At 36.1% G+C, this 12,559-nt stretch overlaps 1 protein-coding gene and 1 long non-coding RNA gene across 16 annotated transcripts; one reads left to right on the forward strand and one right to left on the reverse strand.

Moving 5' to 3' along the window:
• Positions 1-863: 863 nt before the first annotated feature.
• LOC145500502 (uncharacterized) lies at positions 864-10,833 on the forward strand. 15 transcript variants are annotated; one of them, XR_014051092.1, is made up of 8 exons: positions 957-2,880; positions 5,081-5,174; positions 5,617-5,738; positions 6,193-6,326; positions 6,891-7,016; positions 7,336-7,416; positions 9,682-9,881; positions 10,170-10,833. It is a non-coding gene; the product is annotated as an uncharacterized LOC145500502 (long non-coding RNA). The 15 variants fall into 15 exon arrangements; XR_014051091.1 differs by lacking the exon at positions 6,193-6,326 and having other exon boundaries at positions 975-2,880; positions 5,081-5,237; XR_014051093.1 differs by lacking the exons at positions 5,081-5,174; positions 6,193-6,326 and adding an exon at positions 5,175-5,237 and having other exon boundaries at positions 1,002-2,880.
• A 300-nt stretch (positions 10,834-11,133) lies between these two features.
• On the reverse strand, positions 11,134-12,545 carry LOC145501634 (ubiquitin carboxyl-terminal hydrolase 47-like). Its single transcript, XM_081481065.1, has 4 exons — positions 12,358-12,545; positions 11,730-11,781; positions 11,481-11,557; positions 11,134-11,377 (listed from the first exon to the last, which is right to left on the reverse strand). Exons 1-4 carry the CDS (start codon positions 12,405-12,407, stop codon positions 11,134-11,136), a joined length of 423 nt encoding a protein of 140 aa, XP_081337191.1. The 5' UTR covers positions 12,408-12,545.
• Positions 12,546-12,559: the final 14 nt, after the last annotated feature.

Below are 12,559 nucleotides of genomic sequence, written 5' to 3' on the forward strand. Positions count from 1 at the left end.
TATAAATGACGACAATGAAATGGATCGGTGCCCTTGGGCTTCCACTGGATCTGCCGCTGAGCCATTAATCATGGGTCAACGAACTGGTAGGTTTCTCTATTTTTTTCTCGTCCTTGAAGAGTAGTTGAAGAAACTCGGTAACACTTAATCGAAACAAGTCAAGGTGGTAGTCAAAACTCATGTGAAACTTGATATGAAGGTCAAAGGCTAATACGCAATTGTGCAATAATTACAGTCTTAAGCATAATGTGTGTGACCGGTGTGGGATAAGCACAAGCATAATACATAGAAATTTGTTCTTTTCTTGTACCTGAGCTTTAATTTCAAATAAGTGATGCAGCATGAAAGAAAATAAGCACAAGCATATGATCTGTTGTCACCAGATCTCCTCTGATGCCACTGCACTTGTCTTGTTCACTTATGTTTGTCCCACAGGCTTGGGCCTTGTTATTATCCACAAGTGTGGACAAGACTTAATGTTTACAAGTTATTGTCACAAAAAAGAGTCACGCAACTGACTGAGGTATCCAATTTCTGCATTTTTCTCATTTAGTGTCTCCAAAGAATGTAGCCTTGATGTGACACAAAATGACAACAAAATGATAATTCTGATTACATTTCATTAGAGAAGGAAGTGATGTACAAGTTTTGAAAGAAACTTTTCCAACAAACACAGAAGAAGAAATCATTCAGGCCCTTGAAATTGCTGGTTCAAGAGATGGAGCTGCTGAGAAACTCCTAGCGACTGAACTGAGCAGTGAACCAATTGATCCCATTTGTAGCGGAGCTGCCGCGCGCCCAAGGCGCGCGAGTAGAACCCCATTCCTTAGAAATTTGATAAACCCATCAAGCCGCGAAAATTTGGTTATGACGTCACCGTACGAGCGAGCGAGCGAACGCAAACTTGGGAACCGAGGAATGCTATCTTTTTTGGCGGGATTTTTAAAGAAAGGAAAACTCATTTCTATTTGTCATGTCCACAAATGATAGCGGAGGTTGATCTAACGTTTGTAAGATGGGGTTGCACTGAAGCATAAAACAGAAACAGAAAGCAAGAATTAACAGGCAAAGAAGTAGCGAAGAAGATGGTGAAAGAGGCCTTGTTAGGGGTAAATTCCGACAAGCGACATGGCCTTGAAACGGCGACACGAGAGCTATGAATGGGCGAGGAACGACAGGCTACTCTAGCAAAATAGAGAAAGCGACACCAATGGCAAGATAGGCCGACAACGAATTTCGGAACTGAGAATGCAGTGATTGTTTTAAACGTCTGAGTCGAAGTGAAGACGCGTTTCCAGAGTTTTAAATGTGTTTTCCTCTCTCACGCGCGATGTCGACGGGTCGTGAAACACAGGCTTTCTTATGTATGCTAAAACGTCCACGTCGAATAAATCAAGTCCGTCGTTGCTGAGTATTTTTTCTCACTCTCAGCTGAGAGAGCAGTGGCCTAAAACGCCTAAAAACACGCTTAAGGAAAAAGGAAAGAGATCTTCGAAAGTCTGCTTCATATTTTTGTCAGTGGGTCACCAGTAAAAGAATATGAAGTTGTATTATCAACAAATGGAATTATGGAAGGAAAAGAGAGACAGGGGAAAGCTGCCAAGGTCTTCTCGTCTTCAGCAGAAAGTAAGGGTTACGCCAAATTCAAAGAAAGATTATAGACACGAGAGATTATCTGATTGAGGCCGTTGAGATTTTGAGTTAAAGAACGATTGTTAAACATAAACATGGTAAAAATAGTCATAGGTTCGATTGTACTTTAGGTCCAAATACTGACTGGAAAATGGCTGAAAATAGCAATTCCAAGCGTCTAAATTTCAAAATTTCGCGGGGAAGCATGCCCCCACATCTCCTAGGAGGTTAGCAACTTCAGCGCTCGAAAGCATGTCCCCAGTATGTCCCCCAACATGCCCCCAGCCCCTTAGAAAATTTTGAAAAATTGAAGTAGCTAAGAAGTCTTTTCCTTCATTCTGAGTCGAAATGTGATGCTTTAATAGTAACCTTAAAGTAATCATTAAACCCACTGACCAGAGAAATGCTGGCTCTGCATAAGAATTCCTAGTGCTGAAAAGTGTTCGAAGTAAGAGCAAAGCATACAAGGAGTAAATTATATCCAAAGAGATACTTAGTTATATATGTACTGGACTAAAACAGCAAGGAACCTTCAATGCGTGAGAAATAATAGTTTCAGCGTGAGAGCGCAAGATTGAATTCGTTTGTGTGAGCCTCATGCTCAATGGGTGAGACTTGAGAGCACTGTGTCGGTTTCTTTTTGTAATAAACAAAGGTATTACGATGTGTTATACGTGTAGCTTCGTTTTAATTGAACAAAGTCAAATTTCCCGACCCAGCTCCTCTGAGACGAAATTCCGACAGGCGACATAGTAATCTTGCGAAATGCCGACATGGCCGGTGGCGAAATTCAGACAGGGGACATGGGTACCCCCTCTAACAGGGCCTCGTGAAAGAGAGCAGGCCAGCGCTGGGGAAGGAGGCGAAACAGTACTGAACACTGCTGTGAATTATAGCGAGTCAAGGACCAGAGAAAGGGGATGAAATAATACGGAACAATGCCGTGAAGCAAAGCTAACGAGGACTATAGAAAGAGACGAAATACCCAACAGACCTGCTCAAGTTAATTCGCGCGTCGCTTCGAGATGCCGTGCAGCCGAGCAAGAAAAGTCACATGATTAAAATCAGGTGACGAACTAGAGAACTCTGTGTTTAGAGTAGTTGCAAAACAGAAAACACAGTGGAAAAAAGTGGTTGATTCGTTAATCTATCGAAAAGATTAGATCAGTTCGGTTCAGTCTTCACAACTTTTGCTGCAAGTTCCTGCCTGGAAGATTTACACTGGCCGAAGTGAATTGCCAACTTGAGGTAAGTGACGTTTTTTGTGGCGTTTGCTATGGAAATTATGAAGTTGCCTCGGCGAGGTAAGGTTATTTTCAATAGGAATCCTTTTTAAAGTCTTCCTTATTTGAAGCCATGCTGTGGGGCATTTTACAAATTACATAGGTTTAATTTCGCTCATAACAATAACACGTGAGTGGCTTTGTGGAGGTTGTTGTAAGTTGCATATTGTAAACAAATCAAGTTTCGTCTCGAGTTTCGTCGTCACGTTAAAAAAAAACTGTATTTGTAAACACTGCCGGGCGAGTTTTGAAGTTTTCTCTGTGTTAGTTGGCACATTACCGCTTCCTAGACTACAAAAATTTGTTAAACCAAGATAGGTCAACAAACCATTTTAAGCCGAAGCGAACAGGATTTGTTAAATTTACTTTTGACGTTCCTATGTAAATATTTACATCTTGTGATTACAAAGTATTTCCTCGTTTTGTTAGTTCAATTTATTCGGTTTGGCAAATGCTTGGGGGAATTTCCAGGTTAATTTGGTTGAAGACTGGTAAAGCTACCGCCAATAAAATGACTGCAAAGGTAAATTTAAGCCGTCGGCAAAAATACACACTGTGATATTCAAATCTATGCTTCAGCGTGAATAATTGTGAAACTCTAACACTGCAAACTTAAACGAATTTTTTTTTCATCTTTTCTTTCATTCGGTCAACCTTCATTGAGAAGGGATTTGCTGTTTGATACTCAGATGTAATGATATGCATATTGTGTTTATAATGTAGATTTCCTCGTTTTATTTTGTTGTAATGTCCAGTTAGTTCGGTTTGGTGAAATGCTTGTAGTCGAAATGTCGAGTAGACGATTATGCATGTAAACCCTGTCGGCAAATAAAACTCTACTTCGATTTGATTTGCTATTTCATTTTATTAATGCCACTGCTCTTGGTTGGGGGTACATGGACCCTATTTTCTTAATGAAATGTTATTCCACAGTGTGGTATTTACACTTATGGAAATGTTCCATAAAAGTGAGATAGTACTAATTTAAAAAAAAGAGAAAATGCTTAGAGCTTTACTTGGTAATGAACAGTGAAATGGCATTTACATACTTAGAAAAAATTTAGGTCGTAGAAGTCCTAATGCCCTGACCATTTCTCGGTAATAAAAATAACTTTTACATAATTATATACATTCAAAATTTAGTTGGTGAGAGTGCATTCCTTGCTCCACTCTCTCTCTCTGCTCTCTTCTTCACACTAATTTTTGGATTGACTAACTTATTAACCAAATGTCACTGACTGTTTTCTTTGTTGTGCTTTACTTTTTTGCTCATTGAAGAAAGTTTCAGTTTCTTCCTGGCTGTCTCCTTTGTCTTGTCCAGTACCAATTCGTTTCGTATAAATTGGTGAATTCTCTATTCTCATAAAATTTTATCTCGTCAGGGTAATAGAATGCACTCTCAGACTGTTCAATCATCGTTTTCAGTTGCTACAATTTTCAGGAAAAAAGCAGTGATTTCCTTAATTTCCTTTTGCTAAAATTGTTTTAAGACCTTTTAGCAGGCCGGTAATTGGCCCATGGGCATTACTATGTGGGAGAATAATTTTCAAGTAAAGAATTAGATTCATTTTAGTGTTAAGTATTTTTAAATTATTATAAATTGGGCATTTTATTTTTATTTTTGTCACACGTGATGTTTTACGATATTACCGACATATCCATGTACCATGCAAATGGCAATAATGCACTAGACAATCAGAGTGTGCATTACATTGGCTCAAAACACAAGCCATGTATAACAAATGTATGCAAAAGATATTTTTATGACTGAGAACTGGACAGGGCAAGAACTTCTCCTTCTTTTGTAAATACATGTATATTAATTCCTCTCAGCCCTGTCAAAATGTCTCAGGAACCTTCATTTTTGCAACCTAGAGTCCATTATTTTTCACCATACCTGACACAGAAGCTCACCAAATCCTAACAAAATTAATAACTAACATGGGTGTTCTTTGGGTGGCCTTTACTTTGTACTACGTGATTGTATATTCTGTTATCCTGCCTAATAACTGCTAGAAACAATTTTGACAGAGCTGTTTCAACAGTTTCAGGTAAAATGATTTCCAGTTAAACAGCACTACATGTAGCAGTGTTATAATGAGTGTGAACTTTATGGAGGGTTTTAAAGGTTTATTATTATTTATTTTTTTTTTTTATGGTAACAGAAGACAACAAAATATACATGTACATGTGTATACAGTATAACCTGATGGTGGTGTTGGTTGTGAATTGCAATTCATATTAGTCATCCTATTATAGGTAAGGGGAAAAAGTTCAGAAAGTTCAGAACGTCTCTTCCACCAGCACACCTGCATTCTACAGGTGCAATCATTGTGTCGTTATACACACACACACACACACACACACACATACACACACACACATACACACACACACACACACACACATACATACATACATATATATATATATATATAGTTAAGTCACCATTTAACTGTTATCACTCCCTGTGAATTCATAGAGAATTACCACCTAATGTGGAAGTCCTGTCTTCAAGTAAGGGAAAATGACACTGCAAAAAGTTACAAAAAAAAGTTACAATGAAAGTAAAAAGAATTGTGAATGTCGATCATGACTTGGTGTACACAATGTACACCAAGTAAAGATATATAAGGTGACATCATATAAAGGTATGTGGTGAGTGCCAAAGGCATAACATTTCATGCATTTGCCTTTTCAGGACAAATTATATAACAGTGACATTTTAAAAGATGTGATCAGAAAAATAATGAGTATTGCCCAGGCTGTACCAGTTTATGGACGGCATATGCAGACAGTAAGAGGTGCTGTAAGCATTACCAGGTAATTAAGTTAGTTTTATGCTTATGACTTCTTAGCTTGTACTTGGATTTTGTGTCATTTTGTCACAAGAATACGTAATGACAGATGCATTAGTTGACGCAATTTATTTTCAAAGGCAAACTTTAAAGTCTGCCTATGGTGGATACCGGTTGTGTGTAATGTGAATGTAAAGCAAACACAGTGTTAAAGATGTACGTGCATGTTAATATTAAATAATCTGAAATTTCAGCGAGTTTGAAAATATATTATATCTATGACAGTTCTGGGGTGAGGGCTGTTACATGTACATGTACATAAATGGCTCATGCTCGATTTTTCACTTGTTATAATTTAGCTGCCAATATGTTCTGTAAATTAATTTTAATAGTCATCTGTTGGTGTGCAATAATATACACCAATATTTAACCAAATAATGTACAGTGTAAATTAATTAACCAAATTATGCTGTTTTCAGTTGACCAATGCTGCTACATGTACATTGTATTGTGATGTTGAAATGCACAAATTTACAAACATGTCCGGTGTCAACTTGTCAAATGTACGAACTGGCCAGCCAGTCTAGATTTCTTAAAGTTGGCCTTACCTAAGGTACTTAAGATTCATGTATTTCTTAAAGCATATTTTGTAATTAATGATTTCTCAGACATTGTTTTCTTCAAGAAAAGATTCATACCCCACATGGAGGTTTTTTTTCTTTGGAATTTCTAACGACTGGCCATGATTATGGGTGTTGGGTGTGAATATCTTCTGGAACTGCACACTCAGGTTAAGTCAGCAATAACATCAGTATTTATCCTGACAAAGTCTGATTTTCAGCCTGGATGGCCCTTTGATTGGGACTGTGCACATTGTTGTACTGCAATGTTCCAGTTTCTTGTTTAAAGCAAATTGCATGTGCGCTCAAAAGCAAGTTCATAACAGTTAGATATGTTTGCTTTGCATCTCAGGGCAGAGCCTACCACTGTGAAAGTTTTGGTACCATCTGCCTAACATTTGACTCACTACTGTAGACACTCAGTAAACAACTAGCAATGGAGTACACTGTATATAAATAAATATACATTTATATAGCGCCATTTTCCACTAATTGTCAATGAAAGGAATGTCATCTGTTGGTTATAAATTATAATTGATATGTCTTTGCATGTTCAGTGGTGTTCAAGTAGCAGCTATATACAGTATGATTACATCCCTGTTCCTGTCAGTCAATATATGAACAGTGTACACATGGGCAGCCTGGATTAAAATATCAAAGATATTTAAAGCAACCTTGGCCAGGTGAGATATTTCTAAAGAAATATAAATTCAAGGTCCTTATGATTGCTTATAGGGATTGATTTTATTGTAAACAATATCTTACTGAGTGTATTTGTCTTGTGTACTAATTGTTGTAGAACACAGAGACCACTGTAATGACAGAGAAATTAATGTGTGAAAAGTTCCATAAAAAATTACACTGGGAGCAAATTAAATCATCTTAGATGCAGCTTCTGAGAGATCCCCAATATTAATGGAACATACATTGTACATACATGTGAAAGAGTGCAATAATTTATTACTTAAGATTGTAATGCTTTTGGTTTCTCTATATTTACAGACAGCTTGATGCCATAATAATTTCTACACTCAAAGTTCATTGAACAAACTGACTTAGAAGTTGAGTTCTGCAACCCATACTGTGTGTAGTAATATCATACAGCTGTAGCTGCAACATTGTGACAAGTAAACTGTATTACATTATTGAGAAACACCTATGATACATGTATTAACTAATTATTTAAAGTGTCTGTTAAATTAATCAGTTTTTCCTAGAGATAATTTACTCATCATGTCATGGTTTATTTAAATATTTGCTTTTTTGGCTTAAAAATGGTATTTATCGTGCTTGGTTTATGTTTGCTCTTAAATCAATTTTGTGATAACCTGCATTGGGCATGGCATAAATTAATATTTTGCCAACACGAAATGGAGAACTGGGTCTTCAGCAAAGTTGCAGGATTAGTATTTTTGTAGAAAGAAAGATTTGAGAAATTTGTGACATTCTACCGACAGCCTTGCCATTTGCCAACGTCAAATAAGGTTGATTTGTTCCCTAGTGTTGTACAAATAGTGTTCTCTATTTTATAAATCATTGTAATCTGTTGTTTAAATGATTGCCTTATAAACCCATGTCCAGTTTTGGTGCGTGCAGGATATTGATGTATTGTTTATCCATTTTGCTGTAAATTATCTTTAATTGATGTGTCAATCAAAACATATCTTTGATATGCTGGCTTTTTCTGACAAATGTACCTATGCCTCGTAATCTTTGAGTGCGTTTGGTTGTGCAGTGCAGACAAAATACATGTACATAATATAACTTACTTATAGCTTACAATTCTTGGTATAATTTAATCAGAGCAAACTTAATTAATGGAACCCAATAACAGCTCCTGTAGTCCACAATTTCAGTCGAGAAAAAGAACAAATCACATTGGAATTGAATAATAAAATTGTTATCAGAAGCCTATGCAAGTATTCATGATCAGCAACAAAATATCATATTTATTGTTCATGCCAGAGTGATTTTGCTTATACTTATACTTTGAGAGATCAGGTACAAACCCTTTCAGCAAGAGGAGACTCCATACAGAAATGAAGATAGCTAACTATCTTTGGGGATCAAGTTAGAAAACAAAACTTTTTAACTTTTTACATGTGTATACTACCTTGGTATTTTTGTGAGATTTCATTTGGTAGAAATTTGGGGACTGAGTAGACTGTATATTGTAACCACTGCATTTCAGTCATACCCCACAACACAAAAAATGTATAAACTTCTTTTGTGCGGAAGTCCCAATTGTTAACTAAGAAAGAATATAATGATTACATGTAATAACAATGTCTTGTCTTTCTCAATAAGAAAGAACAGGAAATGCCACCAAAAAGGACAGAAGACAGTTCTGTTATGTGATCAACATTTTTGTTGGCTCCCCTGAAATGCTTGAAATCATGGCTCTGTTTTCATCATCACACCATCTTACACCTCGATCTGCTGATGTAATCCTAGTTCGGGCTGAAACTATAAAATCGCTCGCAGTTTACTTCGCATACATGTACATGTTGGATTATTTTCATCAGTAACAACATTGCAAAAAATAACTGACGAGCTCCGCTTTTAGGCTTGGCTAAATCTATATGTTAGGTATGTAGTCCAAAGGGGGGAGAGGGAGGGGAGTTGATACACCAACTCACTTGTGAGAAAGGTGAGAACAGTTATTTTCAGCTCAAGCATAAATTCATTATTGCATTTTTAGAGTTATGGATGGATGTCTTTCTTTTAAATGTGTTTGTTTCATGCCAGAATGTACTTTCCTCTTGAACTTCAGGACTTGAACAACATTTTGATTAGCAGTGTTACAAAACTCTACTCATATCACTTGCTCATATTCACTGTGTGGTTTAGGCATGAATTGAAAAGTGGATGTTTTGCATCCATGCTTCTTCATAGAAGCTAAAGCAGGTTTTCCTTTAATTTCAATAGTGAAAATCCATTAAATCCATCTGACTTTAACTTGGTTCTCAGCAATGGTGTTATAAATTTTGAAGCATTCAATAATATTTTCTTGTCAAGTGCTGGTTTACTTTTCTTTTTGCTCTGGAAACCATTACTGGGATGGAAAACGAGTCCATCACAAATAGCCTGTAAAATACTTATCACATCTCTCTCAAAGTCTGTTTCATTTTTTTTCTTTTCAGCTAAGCATATTGCCAGTTTTTTTTCTTTGCTTGCTTGTTTGCTTATTTTTCTTGTTCTTTTTTTATTGACTAATTAAGTGCGTTTTTCTCCTTAGCCTCCTATGTGTCAAAATTAATATCCTTTACTCAACCCGATTAGCTTTTTGGTGATTACTGAGTACATTAACCTAATTTGGTATCAGAAAATAATATTATTTTTCCACAGCCTTGATGATATCTTAAGCATCCTCTACAGAAAAGTTAAACAACAGGAATGAATCGATGTAACAGTTAACAGACAAGATCTTTTGTGGGATGGCATCAGGCAGCTAAGACGTAAAAAAAGTTTGGAGGGTGTGTTGAAAGTACAATTCTTTGGAGAGTCTGGGATAGACACTGGAGGGCTGCAGAAGGAGTTTTTATCTGGTAATTTAGACAGTGATATTAATTTCAGTAATCTGTTTTTGCCAAAATAATTATTAGAATGCAGGGAAATCTCAGGAACTTTTTTCACTGTGTGGGTGGCTGTAACTCAGTTATTTAATGGAGATAAATATATGTCCCTTTGTTGAGCTTTAATTGAGCTGGACAAAATAATTTATTTTCCTCCATAAATATCGATAACATACATAGAAGTAAGATGTGTCTTGTAACTAAGTCTGTTTGATTAGCATACATTTGAAGACTTTTTTCTTTAAATATTATTTTCTACAGCATTTGTTGCAGCTGTCCAGACCAACTTATTTGAGGGCACAGAACACAGCGCTCTGTCACCTGGACCCCATGTTGAGGCTGTGGTTAATGGCTCTTTCAAAGCCATTGGACAAGTCATGGCAATGTCAGTTCTCCAGGAGGGTCCACCACCTGCCTTCTTAGCTAACTGGGTTTACAAACTATCTGTGTACTCCAGAAATCACAGACATATCACTAGCAGATGATGATATTGCTAATCCAGATGTCAGGACTCTAGTGAAAAGGGTAATAATATTCCCTTGTACAATGGCTTGACATAAAGCTTTACATTTGTATAATTCAGCTCGTTTTGCTACTGATTTGCACAACATTCTCACTTTCTTATATGGATTACTTGTGTGCTGTATATTCATCGAAAATGTCTAGTATATCATCATCATCCTCCTCATTTTATTTCTGTGATTTAAATTTAACAGATTAGAGTAATACAAAACCCGCATATATGTAGCATGATGATTAACCAACACAAACTCAGCACGACTTTCCAAAGTTCATGCAAAGGTTGTTGCCAAAAACAAAGCAAAAATTGATGACAGTACTTTAAAATTCTCCCAAAACTCTCTCTACAGGATGTTTGTTTACATCAGAAAAAAGGCCATTTTATTCTTTATTTTAAAACGCTAACAAACTGCAGAGAGAGAAAGCAAATTTTTCCTTTCTTTCATAACTTGGCTATTCTTCTTTTCTTGGAAATTGTAATTTTTATGATTAATTTGTAATAAGACTTCGTGTCATGCAATTCGGTCTGTAATCATACTTGTGATAAACAAATCGGACTGCCACTGCACGGTCATCTGATTTTGTTCTAACTCTTATCATAACTGACTGAATTGGACTCCACTCAGTCCTATTACTATTACTTATTATAATAGATGCATCAATTTTCCAAGGCACTGTAAACCCAATCTCTTTTGCCAACACATTATTAAGATACCAGTATTGAACATAACAATGACCCCAGCCAGCATAAAAGCCTAGATGTAGATTTCACCACTCTTACCTTGCACATGCACCTGTCCATTTCTTTTCTTCTTCTTTCCATCTCCTCTTGCTGTCTCAGCTTGTACATTAGTTCCACTATGTGTCTGGGCATGTCACATTGATCTAAGAATTTTGCATTTCTCTCTGAATTGACTTGTCTGTACATCAACATGTAAGCATTTGTAGAGCTGCAAATATCATCAAACATTACATTTACTTTTAAGAATTTGAAGGCAGCTTTCCATGAAGTCCTCTACACTTTAACTGTGAGTTACATGTAAATGAACTCACCTTGAGTATACTGACGAGTAGTAGCTTCTTGAAGACTCAAGTCCGCCAAAACTACGCTCAATATCCTCGTCATATGCCTTATGAGTCACATCCAAATAAAAGGAAAAGAAGTTGGAAAGTCACTGATGTTAATTTGTGTCATGAAGATGGCCTGGCAGTATGAATATTAAAACTCTTTGCAACCTGTATTTAGCTATATTTGAAACATGAGTTAAATTGCAGCTGTAAGGATACAGTAATCATACTCACCCTGGTCACACTTTGGTCATTAAAGCAATACCACTGACCATTTGTAAAGGATCTAGACAACGATGACAGAAAATTAAAAAGTGTCCACATTAATTCATTATTTGGATTGATTAAAAAGTGTGAAAACAAAAACAAAAACAAAACTCAGCAACAACAAGAACAAAATTAAGAAAATAATAGGTTAAGCATGGGATTCACACATACATGTACATGTGAATTTTTCTTTTTAAACTGAAGAGTTTCTAACCAGTAAATTTTGTTTTCTGTTTCAGAGCCTACATAAAGCACAAAATCATACTACCAGAAAATGACATTTGGTTGTCCAAATTGTGTATAGTTTGAAATAAAGTGTACTTTTTCTGACTACAGTGTAGATGTTAACCACAACAACATCTTTGTTTTTTGTTTACTAGTTTTCCACATTTTCCACATATGGAAATTTCTGTACACTGTAATCAGAAATATTTACCTATGTCCAGATTTCCTGATTGTTTATAAACCAATCTTGATTACAAGTAACACATTCAAGATAAATGTAACATAAGATTACATTATAAGTAATTTCCACAATCAAAATCATTGCATACCATTTCCAAACATTTTGCATTCTTTACTTTGTTTAACTTACTTGATGTAAGCATAATAATGCCCGCCAGATGCACTGCCTGAGTGAATCATTATTGAGAACAACTCGTAACAATATGGACCCTAGCACAAAATACAACACAGTCAATGTTAGAATTAGACCAAAGGGTTTATTTGATATTTTGGTTCCAAATACTTTACACCAGAAACTGATGTTTATTTTCCTTTGTTCCAGTTCATGATTA

The sequence above is a fragment of the Orbicella franksi genome, chromosome 10 (genome assembly GCF_964199315.1).
Source record: "Orbicella franksi chromosome 10, jaOrbFran1.1, whole genome shotgun sequence".
Classification (NCBI taxonomy): domain Eukaryota; kingdom Metazoa; phylum Cnidaria; class Anthozoa; order Scleractinia; family Merulinidae; genus Orbicella; species Orbicella franksi.